General features: G+C 34.2%; 1 protein-coding gene across 3 annotated transcripts; it reads right to left on the reverse strand.

Annotated features, from left to right (window-relative positions):
• Window positions 1-4307: 4307 nt before the first annotated feature.
• Window positions 4308-12457, reverse strand: LOC103945879 (protein DETOXIFICATION 43). Of its 3 annotated transcripts, XM_009356469.3 has the most exons (15): window positions 8380-8449; window positions 8019-8108; window positions 7757-7878; window positions 7260-7493; window positions 7035-7181; window positions 6735-6928; window positions 6526-6661; window positions 6247-6343; window positions 6007-6107; window positions 5684-5847; window positions 5504-5575; window positions 5301-5417; window positions 5096-5191; window positions 4883-5004; window positions 4308-4647 (listed from the first exon to the last, which is right to left on the reverse strand). In XM_009356469.3, the coding sequence occupies exons 2-15, from the start codon at window positions 8093-8095 to the stop codon at window positions 4593-4595; spliced, it is 1734 nt and encodes a 577-aa protein (XP_009354744.1). In that variant the 5' UTR covers window positions 8096-8108; window positions 8380-8449; the 3' UTR covers window positions 4308-4592. The 3 variants fall into 3 exon arrangements, with proteins under 3 accessions (XP_009354744.1, XP_018502632.1, XP_018502631.1); XM_018647116.2 differs by lacking the exon at window positions 8380-8449 and adding an exon at window positions 12267-12457 and having other exon boundaries at window positions 7035-7493; XM_018647115.2 differs by having other exon boundaries at window positions 7035-7493.
• Between the last annotated feature and the right edge of the window lie 6531 nt (window positions 12458-18988).

The following is an 18988-nucleotide window of genomic DNA, read 5'->3' on the forward strand; positions in this document are numbered from 1 at the left end:
ATAAACTCATCACTTTAACCAATATTATATTTAATATTAATAATATAAAACTTCCAAATCACAAATGGTTCCTTATTTTATTCACTTGAAAGCTTTGAAGGCTAGAAACCTAGAAAACAGGGCATAAAATTCTTGCTTCAAATTACTACATTCAAGTTTTTACTATTATGTAACTTTATGTAGGCAGTATAGGATTAAAATTTTGATTTCGTAGTAGTAGTTTTAACTTAGCTAACCCACCAAATAATTTATGGCTACGCCATTGGTTGGCCATAACCATATACCTAACCTGTTCGTCCTTTCTTCGTGGTTTTGGCTACTTGTCCCCTCGTTGTACTTTTTTCCTTTTTAATAAACTGTGGTCGCCATGAATGTTTGAGGGTCGTCCTCTAGACATGCCTATGCGAGACTAAAAAAATGTGACTTACAATCGAACTGACGAATACTATGAGCGTGATTATAATGTCTCTCATGTTCTAAGTATGGTGAAGATGAGCCTTTTCAAATTTGAATTTCATTTAAAATTGACACTAAAAATTGAATATGCTTGTGCTTGGAACACCAAAAGTTCCACTAGGTTCTCACTCCAATCATATAATGGATCATCATCCAAAAACCTTTGAAAATTCAATTAGTAATGATACAAATACTTAACATGAATGAATGAGCAGATCTGGGCGTGTTAGTGTCAAAATCAAACATAACCTGACTTATGTCAACATGGATTTGTCTTGGGTGTTGCTTTCTTTCTCAGTGCCAAGAGATGGCTTGAGAGAATTATGAGAGTAGGCGTGCCAATGTTGGAGGCTGTCAACATACATTCAATGTCTAGTGGTTTGTAGGCTTGCGATTAGATCTGACTCTTTAACCAAAATGATTGAGCACTGAATGAAACGCTGGTTTGGTTAGGTTAATTTTTATATTTCTGAGACTAAGGACTTAAATCCAGTGTGTTATTCTTTGCCCATGAGCGTGAGTGGAAGAAAATAGAAACGAACAACTTATTGTAATCATTTCATGGTTGAAGCAAGATTAACAAGCATTTAACAAAAAGCTGGTGAACTGATGAGCTATTATATATAACTTGAAACATTGAAATCTAGATACACTTTGAACATTATTGAGGTTGGCTAATTAACTTGCAAAATATACGGGTGAGACTGAGCCAGTCTGGTCCTCCGTCCATCCCGGCAGGCAGTCTCACAAGAACTGCATGAAAGAGCAATCTGAAAATCACGTATGAAAATCTCCACATGCATAAAAAAACTACCAACTTAAGGAAACCCTAAGCTAATTAAGAATTTCCACTAATTAAAAAAGGGTAAATTCATTAGAATCACAGACTCATATTTTCTGAGAAGGGAATTAAGCCGCAGATATTTTGGAAAATCATGGTGCTATCAGCTCTAGTTTTACTTGGTGGGATTCACCTCCAAGGCTCCAACTCTTGTTTCTTATTTTTTGTTGCAGAGAGTGGTTGGGCACAAGGGCGGAGCCAAGTACAAGGCTCCTCTAGGCTATAGCATAGGGAGAGTTTGGTTCTTCAAATTTAAAAATATTAATTTTTGGGTTAGTTTATGATTTTTTTAATTGTCATTTTCACTTAAGAAATGAAATTTTTTATTATTAAGGTTGTTTTTAAGAATAATAGAGCTAATAGATGTTAAATAAACTCATCACTTTAACCAATATTATATTTAATATTAATAAATTAAAACTTCCAAATCACAAATGGTTCCTTATTTTATTCACTTGAAAGCTTTGAAGGCTAGAAACCTAGAAAACATAGCATAAAATTCTTGCTTCAAATTACTACATTCAAGTTTTTACTATTATGTAACTTTATGTAGGCAACATAAGACTAAAATTTTGATTTTGTAGTAATAGTTTTAGCTTAACTCACCCACCAAATAATTTATGGTTACGCCATTGGTTGGGCATAACCATATACCTAACCTGTTCGTCCTTTCTTCGTGGTTTTGGCTACTTGTCCCCTCGTTGTACTTTTTTCCTTTTTAATAAACTGTGGTCGCCATGAATGTTTGAGGGTCGTCCTCTAGACATGCCTATGCGAGACTAAAAAAATGTGACTTACAATCGAACTGACGAATACTATGAGCGTGATTATAATGTCTCTCATGCTCTAAGTATGGTGAAGATGAGCCTTTTCAAAATTGAGTTTCATTTAAAATTGACACTAAAAATTGAATATGCTTGTGCTTGGAACACCAAAAGTTCCACTAGGTTCTCACTCCAATCATATAATGGATCATCATTCAAAAACCTTTGAAAATTCAATTAGTAATGATACAAATAATTAACATGAATGAATGAGCAGATATGGGCGTGTTAGTGTCAAAATCAAACATAACCTGACTTATGTCAGCATGGATTTGTCTTGGGTGTTGCTTTCTTTCTCAGTGCCAAGAGATGGCTTGAGAGGAAGTATGAGAGTAGGCGTGCCAATGTTGGAGACTGTCAACATACATCCAATGTCTAGTGGTTTGTAGGTTTGCGATTAGATCTGACTCTTTAACCAAAATGATTGAGCACTAAATGAGACGCTGGTTTGGTTAGGTTAATTTTTATATTTCTGAGACCAAGGACTTAAATCCAGTGTGTTATTCTTTGCCTCCGAGCGTAAGTGGAAGAAAATAGAAACGAACAACTTATTGTAATCATTTCATGGTTGATAAGCATTTAACAAAAAGCTGGTGAACTGATGAACTATTATATATAACTTGAAACATTGAAATGTATACACTTTGAAATGTAAAGAAAACAGTAAATTATTAAGAGTCAAGCCATAGAGGGCAGGATAATGCTAGGAGAATCCAACGATAAAGTTGGTATAAAACTAGACTAAGAAGGAAACATTGCCTCATATAGGTGTGGTGGTGGGAATTAAATTAAGGGTGCTTTAGATTTAGCTCCTTACAACTGTTGAACTCTAGACATAAACCCACCTATATTAAAACATTTAAATAAAACCCAAATTTTAAATTTGATGCCATGTAAAATAAAAGATGTCCATACATTTAAATTTATTTACAACACCATGACACCAACATTAATATGGCTATTACGGTTTTTTTTTTTTTTTTTGTAGACTTTTAATTTATTGTTTTTTGTTTGTCAACAACATTCAATTAGTTTAAGTTCTTTTTGCTTTTAATTTAAAAAAAAAAGTTCTTTTCTTTTATGTGAACTCGCCTAATCCAAATCTAATTTGTTCAATATACATTCTATTGAAAAAGTAGATACATTAACTTGTGAAAATAAAAAAAATAAAAAAAAAAGGTAAAAATAAACTAGTAGATACATTGTTTCTTGTAAAAACTAAACAATATTTTCATTATTTTTATAAAAAAAAAACAATATGTAAATTTTTTTTTAAATTACACAATAGGTACACAATTTTCGTAAAAATTAAATAACAGGTACTTTAATTTTGGAAAAAAAAAAACTAGTAGAAACATTGTTTCTTTTCAAAATTAAACAATGAATTTATAAGGTAAATTAGTTTTTATGTATTTTTCATATATGGGCTTGTTATTATGTAGGTAAATTATTTTTCATGTATTTTACATATATTGGGTATATTATTTTTCTTTTTTTAAGCAATCTAACATTTTAAAATTTTAATAGTAGGTGCACTATTTGAATCAAATGTTTTTATTTTTTTTGTAGGTAAATTATTTTGCATGAATTTCACATATATCAGGCATTTATATATATATATATATATATATATATGTGTGTGTGTGTGTGAAATAATTTACGTACATTAATATGTAAAATATAATTTTATTGACTTAATTAAGCATGTATAATAACATATATTAGATATGTTTTATGTTATTATATATTAGGCAATGAATTTATAACGTTATTGTTTTTTTTTTTTGTAAAACCATTAATTCTCCCTTACCATCCATCCGCATGACATTAATTATGTGCATCAAACATTCAAATATGGTTTATAAAAAAAACAAAAAGAAAAATTCAAATATGGGTATTTTAGGCATCCGAATTTTTTTTAATGTGTGATGTCAAACATAATTAATGAATTTGCTAATGTGAAATCTAGTCAATGAGTTTTATTCAACAAAAAAAACTTATGTCGGGTTTTATGTTGAGAAACTTAAGCTTTAGGGGCTAAAGTCATATTCCTCTAAGAGGGATACCCAAGTTCGAATTAAGCTTTACGAAACTTATATTAGATAAATTAGCTAATATTATAGAGAGAGAGAGGGGGTTCGGGATGAATGATCCTCTATTTGCTTCTTTTGTCGTTGGTAGATCAATAGAGTAATGACTGAGTTTCATTCAATTAGGCCATCTCCTCACAAAGAGAGACACCAAATACAATGACTATGAAAACTATATATAGTGCAATATTACATATATAAAACACAAACATCCTTTGCGAGGTCACCATGATACAATATGAGGGAAAAAAAATTCATAAAAACTAAGTCGAGTTTTTATGCCTGTACTAATAATAGGAATGAAAAAAATACAAGGGTTTGTGGTTAATCATGGATATGTTGACTGTCTCAAGTATTCCTGTAATACTAGGCTGATAAAACCTACTGTGGTGAACGACCCTTGAGAAAACGCCAAGGTCCAGTTCCAGTCCCCATCCTGCAAATGTAGTATATAGCAACCTAGCTCAGTTCAAGTAATTCAAATCATAATGTGGAAGGATCGTTGGACGAGGTCTCAATTTCGAATTCCTTTCCTCATCAATCCATTGCTAAGATAAATAAATTATTGTTGGTCTAGTGGAATTTCTCTTTCTGATATTGTAACAGAGATAACAATTTCAAATCTCCACTCCCATTGTTAGTTCTAAAAAAATAGACGGAAGGATAATTACCTCCATACACCAGCAAATGTACGTAACGCCATATAAATGGTTAAAGCAATCCAGATTCCAACAAAACCATGGGATTTTGAGAGGAGGAACAAGGATACAATGCTTGCTATGGCAACCAGAACCTGAGAAGCACAAAAGAATAATTTGGATTATTAGCTAGTAACACAACTTGTGAATAGGAAATTTGGAAAGGTTTATTGCAAAGAAACGTACCAATGAGTATGCAGCATATGCAAAATCAGATGCTCCGAAGTTCACACCATCAAACACAAAAGACAGCGAATTGATCGGTTGCGTAGCTGCAACAAACTGGTGAGTAGAAAACAAATTAGACGATGATTCTTTTCATGCTCGAAAATAACAGTAATAATTATAATAAATGAAGATTTGGCGTTTTAGAAGAGCTAAATTTAAATACCGGGAGGCCAATCTTTATAAGGTGCAAAACGTTAACATCTCTAGAAAATATTCCAGCTCCAAAATACAGACCAATTCCAACAACAAAAGCAAGACCCACACCAAGAATAAAGCTCATCTGCAAAGCATATTCTTTCACAAATTAGTGAAAAAAGTAAATTTATAATTTATAGATTTTTCCACTACGTGTAGAGAATGAAGTACCTGCAAAACCCGGGTTGCGGTAGCTGTGGCCTTTTTGTAGTCTTTCTCAGCAAAAGCACATGCTAGAATAGCCTAATGAGAAAATACACACAAAGATTGTTCGAACAAGTAGAAAACATTTCTGCCTTTTAAGTCACGCTTACATTTTATGTTTTTGTTTTAAATGAGAAAAATCAATACCTGTCCTGCAACAGCCAAACCATCAGCAAGAAGAGATGATGTCAACCAGACCTGCAAGCAAGTCTGAAATGCAGCCATTGGAGTTGGACCCAGCCGCGCTGCCAGGGATGCGGCCAAAGTCACACAGAATGTAACAGCAACCACCCTAGCCAACAATAGAGTTCCTGTGCCCAATTTCAAGGAAAAATTGTAACTCAAAAAACCATAAATATTTGTCTAATTATGCATTTCAATTACCATGTTTGGAATATTGAGGGATGGAGGTCAGTTGAATTATGCTAACTATAATACTGGAGTGAGATATTAAGAATTGAGCTCTTTACCGTTCTTCAGAAACCGACCAAACTGCAAATCTTTAAGACTTGGAGGCAAGAGATCAACTTTTGTTGTTAAGATTATGAAGAGTACCAGCGCCATCAAGTACCTAAAACGGTTTCAAACATTTTAATATTAGAAAAGATGCACCAAATCTAGATAAAAATGTATGAACAACAAGATTTCAACAGCAGTTGAAAATATGCAATTACAAAAAATAATACCATGACAAGGGTGACACTACTCACTGAGAAATAACATGTGCCATAGCTGCACCTCTGATTCCCATACCGCAGACAAAGATGAGCAATGGATCCAGGGCAATGTTAACTGCGTATCCGGCAACTACAATACGATACAAACGAACAGATAAACTCTAGTAATTAGACTTCTCCATCACTATAGGGTTTATTTCATATAGGATATGTTTCTATTTCTTTTGTTTAATCATATCTGAGGATAATGAGAGACGAACACAAATCAAAGTAGTTGGGGGGTGAGAAATTGGAACAGAGTTTTTGGCCTACCAATGACATATAAAGGAGTTTTTGTATCCTTAAAGCCACGGAAGATCCCTTGCATGGCCAATGTGAGAAGAACTGCAGGTGCACCAATCGACCTTATTCTCAAGTATTTCTGTGCCGGGGCTAGCATAGGGGAACCCTGCTCCATAACAAGAGCTGTAATTCTTTCCTTCATTCAATATAGGCGGAGATGACAAAAATGAATCACTTACCGGTTTCACACCCATCACACCAAGGAGAACTTTGGCTGTAAGCATGAGAAATATAGCTTGAAAAAGGCCTAATATTGCCCCAAAGATGAGTGCTGTTGACGCTGAAGCAATATGTCGCTTCTTTTTCCTGATTTTCGTCTTCACACTGTTGTTCATAAGATCCGAAGGATGGTTTTGCACAGTGGTTTTGGAACCTAATCAAGAAACCACCAATGCATATTATGTTTTAAGATATTTATTGATCTTTGGGTTATAATGGCGGTGAGCTAGAGCCTAGAGATCAAAAGAGAGAAAGAGTACCATTTTCTAGTTGAACACTGTTTTTAGCAGCATCTCTCTCTGCATTCTCAAGGTTGACATTTTCCAATATGACTTTTTTTGATTCAATATCTTTAGCTAATCCCTCGTCTGATCTCTCACTTTCCGCTTCAGCGGCTCCTTTTTCCGCTTCCACACGCTCAATATCATCAGTTGAGGCCTTTTCCACCCTACTGTTTTGAGTTGAAAATTTTCCTAGATGCTTACCATTTTGAGGTGCATCATGTCCTTTTGGTTTGGCAGCCCCTTTTTCCATGTCATCAAGCATGTCTGAATTCTTTTCCCGCTTCTCACTTTTCGCAGATTCTGTGTTCATTTTTGCAACAGTATCTTCCTCGGCAACAAAGGAAGTTGTTATACTGACTAATGGGAATATAGTAATCCTCGAAGCCTGGTTGAACAGGGCAATAGATACTCCTGCCGCCGCAAGCTCCACTGGACCTATAGGACAAAAAGATTCATCTATCGAGTCAATCCACGTGAAACAAAGATCACTCCAACATGAACTAATAACCGTGTCTTTCAATAAAACAGTAACTGATGAGTTTTTAGTACAACACTGATCAATGTTGCCAAACTCCATACAAGTTTTATCTTACTGTGAACATGCAGACAATTATTTATGAACAAAATTATTTCCTAAAAATTGATGCATTCCAATGCAATCTCCTCTAACAATCAAGATAAAGCAAAGGCATATGTACCTATATGACCAATGAATGCTGTGTCAATCAAAGAAGCAACTGGATCAGCAGCTACAGCGAGAGCAGCAGGGAATGCAATCTGTAGTATCTCCTTCCCGAGTGTATCCCATTTGAAAACACGCCTGCAATCACGTTAGAAAAATAAAAAAACTTTAGTACCTTACCCTTATCAACCTTAAATTAATATAGAAAAGGCTGTCCCCAAAGCAGAAAATTAATTAGAGAGAGAGTACTAATTAAAATATGGTGTGAAACTGTATACCTTGCATCTTTGAAGAAAACACCAACAGGCATCTTCCACTTGCTCACTGGCTCATGCAAATGTTGCTCCTCAGCCATGCTTAAGTTGATACTGCAATTCCAAAATAAAAATAAAACTTCCTAATGAGGTCACTTCACTTGAGCTTTTGATATGACTATACAAATGTAGTACTTTCTCACAATCCAACCTCAGTTTCTTTTTCCTTTTTGACAAACAACGGGATAATTTCCACTAAATTATCTAAACTATGGAGAGAAAAAAAAAAAAATGGCTAAGCCTAAGTATACACAATCACATATCAAATGCAGACCTCAAAGTGAGAGGGAAAACACAAAATAACTAAATAAATAAGTAAATAGACCTTCTATGTAAATGAACTGCCTCAGAAATAACTCCAGGAGGGCACACGAGACACTAAAAGCTCAAGGTGGATTTTATAGCTCCATATCACTGATAGAAACCTTCCTCAGTTATGATGTTTTGTAGACTGAACATCAGTCAACAGAAAGAGCTCTCTAATATTATTATTTTTTTACGAACTTTCCATGCAAGAGTTAAGAGTAAAAAGCAGATTCCACCAAAAAAATGACTAATGAAAATGGACTAAATGCTTTAAAGGAAAATTTATTGAATACAGATATATTATATTGGCGAAAGGAGGGGAAGAAGTAGAACCTCGAGTGTAAGAATGAATATTCTTAACCAATAAAGCTACCATCTACAAGTCCTTTGCAAATACAAATAAGTATGCTATGTCACCATATATACTGTTAATGTAGACTAAATTTGATAATTTGACAACATTAATTGCATGCCAAATTTATGGAAAAGAAAAAAACATGTTACCAATGCTTATAATGCCTAAATATGTGTAGCATATTTAACTACTATTGATAAACTTTCGATTTGGGACATCTCTTTGCATTCTCACACGTCCGACCCACTAAAATGTTTAAGTTTATTAGTATGTGGGTAACGCAAATTGAGTGACATGGAACATGTGGTTCACTTGTGTGTTGACCTGTATTGATACTATGAAGAAAGTCAAAATTCTACTACGTCTGTATATCTTTATGATCTCCTTTCTTCTATTTGTCAGATTTTTGGAAAATAAAACATATAAAGTAATTCAACACCTTTTAAGCACTTGCGATATCATCTTCCATATACATTCGACCGGTCTAACAAATATGTATATAATTGTCAGGTAATTCACATATACATGAGTTTAAGGATTTTTTATTAGATTCCAAAATCATCATCATATACTTTTTAATTTTTAATTAGGAAGAAGTGCAAGATAATTTTTTGGAGTGGCAATAACACTTTTTAAAAATTTAAATATTAATTTTGTAGTTTTAAGACTTACCTCTTCTTTGGAGAAATTTTTTATTGTGATCGAAACATGAATGATACACTACGTATTTTTATATAAGTTGTGGAAATTTTAATATTTAAGTTATTAATTAACTTTTTAACACACATATTTTACTATTTGTATAGTGACGCGTGATGTACCACCCCGTGTTCTGATCACACTAAAAAATCTATCATTTGAATCTTGTGCCTGAAAAAGTGTTTCAATTTTGCCATTTGGCTAAACGGGATTAGGCAAGGACAAATATTTTTTAGTAACCTTTAAGCCAACTATATAATATTACAATGGCACAAATTCGAAGAGGGAAGGGACAAGGTAGGCGTGACCAAACATGGATAACTGCACGTGTATACCTCCCTCGGGTTTACAATCCCTGGTTAGTACCGCAAAGCATTAAGGCAGGTGTTTTCTATATCGAGTACCAACAAAACTGAAGTCTTAATTATCATCGAAATAAATCACACATGAAGATGAGAGAGAGACAGAATGATCCTGATGTCCATGTCGTGTGAACCTTGCTTGAAAAGAAGATTCGATCTGTTTCTATGCGAAACTAGGTTTAATTAAAGGAAAATTAATGAAAAAAGTTTGAAAATTTTGAGTTTTAACGATAAAGACAAAATACAGGGTAAAGTGAATAGTACCATAATAGATTTTTTAATATAAAAATATAATTTTTCGTTAAAGTGAACAGTACCGCGAGTTTTTTATTAAAGTTCCTTTTAATTAATCGAGGACTATGTACAAGTAATTTTCTGGGTGTGAACATAGCATTGCTATATATTCATACGGTTATAATACATGCAGTCATGCTATTACATATGTATCGATACATTAAGCGACGATAACATAATTGGCTATATATGATTTTTTTTCTTCTCTTTTTAATAGAATATGATCATGAATGAATTGTTAATAGATATTTCTAAAAGTTTAAATTTTTAAGATCTGACTTACAAAAGAACTTTTAACGTGGTTAAATACATTTTGCTTGTGCACCCTAGTCCTATATTCAACTATCCCTCCTCTGTATTTTTATAAACCTAATATATATTAGCATATGGGCACACACAAATGCGTGAGAAAATTTTTTATATTTGTTTTTTGAAATAGAAGAAGAGAGGAAGAGAGTGATAGAGAATGTGGAAGTGGGAAGGTTTTTATTTTTTATATTTTATTTTATTTTTATTTTTTATTTTTATAATTAGAGATATGTTATGATTACATATAGGTGAGGCTTTGAAAGAAAAAAAAAACAGCAAAAATTGGTTGTGTGAAATTACATTTATGCACCATATTTCTTATTCATGTTTTGTTTTAAATAGAGGGTTAAACTAATGATTTCTTAAGATTTTGGTTGATAATGAGTATTCTATTAATTAGTAAAGATTAATCCATGAATTATATTTTAAGATTTAAAAAAAAAATACAAAGAAGAGTATCTTTCCAAAACCAAGAAAATAAAGTTATTTGTTTTTTTTTTTTTTTTTTTTGGAACAAACGATATTATCTACACTAAAGGGTGTGAGAGTAGTCTAAGCCTCACAATGAGCTAGCAATAATGTGGTTCAAATTCGCTTTTGGCGAGAATTGAACCTAAGACCGCTCATTTACAAGTGAAGAGAAATACCCGCTCACTTACAAGTAGAGAAAAATACCAGTAGACTGTAGTAAGTGATTAAGTTATTAATTTGTTTTTTATTTGTCACCATTGTAAGAGTTAAAGGTGCAAATCATCACTTACCTAAAATAATCACAACATTCAAGTAAGCAATTATCATTTACGTTCGTTTCAATTTGCTATATATATCATAAAAGTTTGTTATGAAGCCAGATATCATGAAAACTTTGTTATGACTGAGGTCTCTATATGATAAGAAAGTTTCTGTATGCACTTTCAGTCTACTTCTCTGCTTTTCAAACTAAGAATTTTGTTTTTTTTTAGAGAATTTAAGGAAGGAGTGTTCGAAAGTGACTGTGTTGAGTCCTAGTTGAGGTTTTTTTGTTTTTTTTATTTTTTTTGTTTTTTTTTGTTTTTAAAGTATAGGGATTATTATTGCATATAGTTATATATATATATATATATATATATTATACAGTAGTGGATTTGGCCAAGAATGTATGTAGTGGAAGTAAGGTAAGCAAGCAGCACTGTGATTGTGAAAGGAAAAGCAAAAAACAGAAAACAATTAATGCAACGAAATCAATCACAAAAGATTTGCATGCGGGCCGTTAGTCGTGGATATATGGGTCATTCTCATTAGCGTAATTTATATAGCACATGTACACTGTTAACGTATCAATTTGAATTAACGATATAATGTCATGTGGACACAAATTTACATTTTTAAATTATCGATATAGAATGTCATGTGATAACAATATTCACGTACTTGGTCATTCTCCAATTGCAGGTCCATAATTATTATCTCAAAAATTGGCAAAACTCTAGTGATATTAACCGATATTTCCGTACTTGACCGTCCAGTACGGGATTCGTGTAGGCTCGAATAATGTGGGGAGCAATTGTGTTTTGCAGGTCCCCAAAGCCATAGAATTTTGTAGGCTTGCATGTATATACAAAACAACGCAGATTATGCATATGTGCAAGAAAAATATGAAAGAATGAGACACAATAAGCTTGATCTAATTATAAGAAGCATGCATACATATTACGCATATTATCTCCTTGTATCGTCGATGTTTTACCCAAAAAAAAAATATTAATCTAATTGTGAGAAGCATCAAGCATGCATGCATAGAAGAGAAAGAGTTTGAAAGCAACAAATATATGTACCTATCCAAATTTGGAAATGTGTAGAGATGGAAAGAATGGGAAGGAGTTTATCTTTTGGAAGTAACTTGTATACCTTTGCGCTTATTGTTCTTCGTGCTGAGAGAGCTAGCAATATTGCAAAACATACTCTTTTCACCAACTTCCTTTTGATAGATAGCTCACTTGCAAACCAAGCCCTTCCTACGCTATATAAATACTCTTCCTCCGCCTCTATCCCTCCCAAATTAAAAAAATAAAAAGGAAAATAAAAAATTGTATATTGCTCAACCCACACACGCAGAGAGAAAGAGAGAGAGAGAGAGAGAGAACAAAACTCGTTCTTTTAAGTTTTAAGAGTGGAAAAATCTGACACACAAGAAGAAAATAAATTTTAGAAATATCATAGTGAACGGAACTGCGTATGATTGAATGACAGCATCGCATTCTGTTGAAAGAGTGCATACATGATTGGTAGCACTCTGTTAGATTCTGAAAGGGTGTATGGTCCACCATCATCGCAAGCTATAAATTATTAAGTTTGTATTTAATTTATCCTACTTTGCTTTGATGCAAATCGAAGTGCTTTAACTAGCTGGTAGCAATCGAAACTTTTCAAAGTGTGGGCTACGTAGGATTTCCAATACTCCATGCCTGGAATTAACTGACAATCCCCTTGTGACCTAATTTTTACCGGCTGAACATTGTGAGCCCTGGTTAGTTCATAAATTAGGTTAAATTCGTTATTTATGTAGTAGCCAATGACGTTTGTAGCATATATAGTGGTCTTAGGAATACAATGTGCGTGTGCCAATTTGTTAAACCTATGATGACACATAGTTTTAAGACCAAAACTTAGTGCTCTTAGCACATTACTCTCAATTCGGACTATGTTGAGAGAAAGAGATTTTTAACGTAGAATCCTTGAACTTGTTATATTGTGGAACAACAGTCCTTTAGGCCGGTGGTGAAGCTAGAAATTTTCGGCAGGAAGGACAAAATTTAAAAGTATAAAAGGTTCAGAAAAAATATAGACAACTAAATCCTTATACATAATAGACAATATTAATGTCTTTCATAACTACCTGTAATACTCGAATGAGGATTTGGAGTAACCAAAATATTCAAAGAAAGATTATCTGGAAATATTCGAACAAGGACTATCCATTGTACCCAGAATATTTGAAGAATGATTTAAGCACTGTTTTTTACAATATGGTTACATACATTACGTAATTGTACAGTAGAAACAAAATAGATAAAAAGTACATTACGCTAATTCTATATCAATTAAACAATTATTGCAAAACACCACTTACAAATTGTAGGTATTATAGTCGTCAAACAATGTGCATAGTTGCCTCCGAAAAAAAAAAAAACAATGTGCATAGTTATTATTTTTAGACAAGTATGATAGATGTTTTATATAAAAAATAGATAAGTATACCTAGTTCATAAAAGGAAAAAAAATAAATAAAACATCAAACAGAACAAATAAAAAATTAATTAGAGATGCTTGGGTTCAAGTCGAGATTCCGGGAGTGGAAGTTTGATAATGAAGGCGCTGTAGCAAAATAGCAAGAACCATAAAACCAACGGTGGATGAGTAGAATAGGGTTTCTTATTTTAAATTTTTTGCTTATTTAATAAATAGATCTGAATTTTAAGTTTTTTTGTATGAAATTTTTTGATTAAATATGTACTTAATGTTTATTATGAATGAAATTAATGCAAAATGTTGTCAATGTCCACAAAAAAAAAAAAAAAAAAAGCACGAAGAACCATAGTTCGTTGTGCAATGGGTTTGAAAAACCAGGAAAGCATGCAAAAAGTTGAAGGCCAAGCCAATGTTCTTAAAAAAAATGTGCAACGAACTATAGTTCGTCGCACAATGGGTTTAGGAAAGTGTATCGGTTGGCGTCCAAATATTCGAAGCCCAAGGTTTTGCGCAATGATGGCTTGGTCGCGCAAAGTTCTTGACTTTAATGCACTTCACTAGATTGCAGGAAGGCAGAAGCTACAAAACAATTGCAGCAGCTGCCTTCCCGCGATGCAATTTCCAACAATTTGAGGTATAATTTTTCTTCGGGAGCCAAATGGGCAACTTCCCACTCTCCATAACGTGTGTCAACCCATGGCAGCTGCAGAAGTTGCAGAACATTCTTACAGGTTTTCCGACTAACGAGAGGTGCGGCTACACCCTCCTAGACTTATTTTCTGACGAGAGGAGGGGCAACCCCTATGTAGCTTCGCCCCTGCTTTAGGCTAACTCGGTTAGTGTTGGAAATGTGCCCTAAAACCAATCATATGATGATACTTTACGGACATTTCAGAAAGTTAAACTAATGTAGTTTAAATGTAAAGGGCAAACATTATTGTTTGAGCCGTCTCATATAAATGTTATATGCTTAAACGATAAGTCCAAGGAATATGTGATTGGAAGAATGCGATCTAAAGAAGTTAGATTCATGAGACCATTCTTTCGTTGACACATCCTAAACGTTCCTGATCATAGGATTGTCAATTGGGCATTGACAGTCAGTTAAGATCAGTACGTGCTATGTCTTCTCTCAGGGAGAGTGACTAGTCTCGAGTCATTGGTGTGTGTGACATCAAGACAAGTACGTAGGTGCTCAATAGAGAATGAGTTCACTGAACACGATCAACGAAGAGTTCTCATATTCATGTCACATGAGAACTCATGGTTGGGATAATGCAAATTAGTCTTTTGACCTGAGGCATCACAGTTGTCTTGTGGTTAGGTCCTTAATCTTTGATTATGTCAAAGTCACTCCATCAGGAGGGTGTCCATGGCATCGTTGGGGTTAAGCCACTTAGCTATGGAGGCAAGTGAATGCGCAACAAGGGATCTCTAACCTTCAAACTGTTTGAGGGAGAATACTCTATGATATGATTAAGAATCTTTGGCCAAAGTATGAATGAGATTTAGGAATGTGTTCCAAATCACATTCAAGGTAATCATATAAGCACAAGACTCACATTGGATAGTAGACATGAATAAACTATCAAACCAAACAATGTGGTCAAGAGTATTGTATTAGAGAAAGACCGTATTGCATTTGTAATCCTAAAACTGAATAGGTTCTCCACCTCTTCTGATTAGCTTGGGTAACCATGATATGCTGCTAGGCGTCAACCATGGTTTGTGGAAGCCCTAAAAGTGTATTATCACTAACGGGAGAATTGAAAGTAAGTTTCAATTCACAATCGATTAGAAAGAGTTTTAATCGCCCACTGCCTCGCTAAAAAGAACCTAATGGATCGTTCACCGAGTAAGGTAGAGTTTGAAGAAACAACGGAGATGAGTAAGAATAATTAAATGGTTTAATTGTTTATCTAAGGCTAGGATTAATTAATATGTTAATTAATCAAACGAATAAGTTCGTTAAAGACCTCGGGTTAGTTTTGGGCCGCAAGGCCCAATGGGATTTGAATGTCAAGCCCATTAACTCAAGTTGTATGACAACTTGAATAAACAAAGGGCTTGAAAGCCCAATAAACCCTATAGGCTTGCCATGTTAGAAGAATAGGGCTTTTGGTCCATTAGGTCACTTATTTGAAGGGACTATATAAAGGACTTTATAGCCTAAAATTTACATATGGTAATTTTTGGGGAAAGGATGAGAACACAAGCTCTCCTTTCTCTCTAAAATTTAGGCCACCTTGGAGGGATCATCTAGCAATCAAACTCCTCCAAGGTCACTCATTTCTTCTTCATTATGCCTTGGTGATGAATCATTAGAGGTTCTCAATTTTGGGAACTTGGAGAAACCTTTTCATCCATCCAAATCCATGAATCTAAGATGCAAGGAATGAAGGCCCTCTCTTTGGGTGATTAGCCTTTGCTTATGCAAAGAGGAATCTACAAAGGTATTGATTTCTCAACTCACTTTGTTTTGAGTTGAGTCTTGGTTCACCTATCTACTAGGCTTTGAATTTCATGGGTAAATGTTTTGTTTTAAGTGCATACAAGCATGATTCCGCCTTTAATTGTTAATTGCATGCTATTGATGTTGCTTAAATGAACATGTTTTTCACAAATCTTCCTTCAATTAGAACTTTCATCCAAATTTAAGAATTTAAAGGAGTGAAAAATAGATAAAAGTTCTAATTGAATTAGCTAACCTAATCAATATTCACAAATTTTTAATTCAAAAACCAAAACGAGCTAAAATCCAGAGACTATTACCCCACAACTTGCTTTTCGAGCTACTGTACATAGTGACAAAAATTCTTTAAACCTAGGAACACCATCTAGTGAAGCTAGTGGTGGGGCCCGAAGACATTTATGTTCATGTCGATGTAAAGATAACTTATTTAATGAATAATGTTGCTGCTTATATAGTCCATATATATATATATATATATATATATGCTAATTTCGATCATGCCCACTAATATTTTTATATCATCGTCTTACTCAATAAAATTACAACTAATTATGCACTAGTTTATACGCAACTATGCATATATGAACCATACTTGTTCATCCACCAGTTTTGTTATGCAAAATAGTTATCGAACAATCGTTTCACTTTTTATGTGTGTGTAATTCTCTCCTTCGACGTATATAGCTAGGGAAATATCTAACATATTTGGACGAAAAAAGGGTACCAAACTTTTGGACCTAATTAGCTAGAAAGTCATCTAAAGTAAAGTGATTCACGATGCAATAATTTAAAGGAAAATAAGAAAAGTATTCCACTTTCGTGTGGAAGCCACGATAATACCACAGTACACTTGATTAAACTAAGAAGACAGATTCAACTTTCGCGTGGAAGACACAATGTTGCCATTTCCTGTAAACTGAGAAGATGAAACCCACTCATCTATATCTAACATCCTACATACTACATATTTATATTACGATTTGTGTCCTACACATAGCTTTGAAGTAACCAAAGCCACGGGCGCCCACAAGGTTGGGGGGGGTGCTGCGGCGGCCGAGGGGGGAGAGTGGTGGTTAATGGATCTCCAATGCTTAAGTTAGTATCTTTGAAAAGAGATAGTATTTATGTCTTAATTGTGTAGCAAAAGCTTATCAGAAAATGATGTAGAGTATATATAGGGAGGTGGCCAACATGGTAGGGTTCTGCCCCTACATGTGTTGGCTTCCCATTGACTAAGGTGTGTCTTCCATAAGATGGATGAGGAAAGAATTATCCCAAATACATTGGTTAGGAGATAAGATATTGGGATGATGAAGTAACTATTCTTGATTGATTGTGATGATAACTCCTTACTTGTTTGAGTTGATTTTCAATCAAGAATGTATTAAATATAAAATTTGGTGATTAATCATATCATTAATGTCTTTGAATTTTTCATGCATGAGCTAGGGAGCTTGGTGGTGTTGTAATCAGCTGCTCAAGTCTCTAGGGATGTTGAACTGTGCGTGAGAATATTTGTGGACCGTCCTTTTAATGAAGACATTCTTTTCTTCTTCGGACATAAGTTCACTTGTCGTCTTTAGGATTTTTAGAAATATTGTTGGCTCCACAATTTCCCAAAATAAAAATGCTTTTGCCCAATGCTAATCTTCATTGAGGTTAGCGTCATTAATGACCTCTCTTGTAAGTGGTTGAGTGTATACATTATGAAAAGGTTAGACAAGATAGATCAAATTTTTAGACTGAATTTATAAATTGTATAATGTGTCATTAGTATAAAATAACCACATTAATCAGTACTTAAGTAATCATAATAATCACGAACAAAATATATGTGAAATCCCCTTTTTGGATTTCACTGTTATAATATATGTGTTTGTATTATTGAGATTTTATACTATTTTTCGTGAATTTAAATTAATTTTAGATTTTAATTACTTAAGTACGAAGGTGAATTTTAAAAAAATAATTATTTATAATCCGTAGATCTTTAGAAGTCACAAGTAACATTTTCGAATAGATCTCGAAACCACGAATGCAAAGATGAAAGTTGTTGGCAAGTCTGAATTATAGTGGTATAATTATGAACATTTAAAATCGTTTTACTAAACTATAATTTTTAAATTAGTTAAACCCCCATCACGTGAGAATTTGGCTTATCAGGTGTGAGTAAACTTCGGCCCAATCAGACTATTGGAACAACTTGATTTAAGAAAAAGGGACCAATCAGTTAAAAGGAAAAAGAAGAGAGGGGGGTGTGGTGGTGGGGTGTGAGCAACCAATCAGGGAGGGGAAAAAAAAGAGAAAAAAAAAAGAAAAAGAAAAGAGACCTCCCTCTTCCCGACGCCCGTGCACCCACAACCGGTTTCGACCCAGTTCAAATCCGGCGTTTCCGCCATTTTTCCCGTTGATACACCACATCCACCACCTGCAACCTCTTCCACAACCCCTCCTCTACCATTCCCGCCCAAGATTAAAGGTTTTTAATTCCAATTTCGTGTAGAACAGTGTCGGAGAACCCGGGGGTGCTCGACGGCGATTCCGCAGTTCTGGCGAGTTACACCACCCATCACCACCCTTAATCAACTCCCCTTAGACCCAGGAACAAGACCCAACCAGTTGTAGGGGCGTCGGAATACCGAGGAAGGAGAATCGAAGTTAACCCATTCTAGGGTTTCCAGCGGGTTTGAGTGAAATTGAAGCTTATCCCGACCGAATTGGACTTCGGCTCAAGTGTGAAAATTGCTCCCCTCTTTACTTGCTCTACATTTTTGTGAAATTTTGTAATTTTTTGAAATAATGAATTTTTTGGCAAGTTGGGGTGGCTGATCGCCATCTGTGGCGACGCGTGGCCCAATGATCTTCTTAGGCTAAATTTGATACCCCAATTCCATATGTGAAGTCCGAT

Source organism: the organism of the source record quoted next, unplaced genomic scaffold (assembly GCF_019419815.1).
Source record: "Pyrus x bretschneideri cultivar Hongxiangsu unplaced genomic scaffold, Pyrus_bretschneideri_v1 Contig24, whole genome shotgun sequence".
NCBI lineage: Eukaryota > Viridiplantae > Streptophyta > Magnoliopsida > Rosales > Rosaceae > Pyrus > Pyrus x bretschneideri.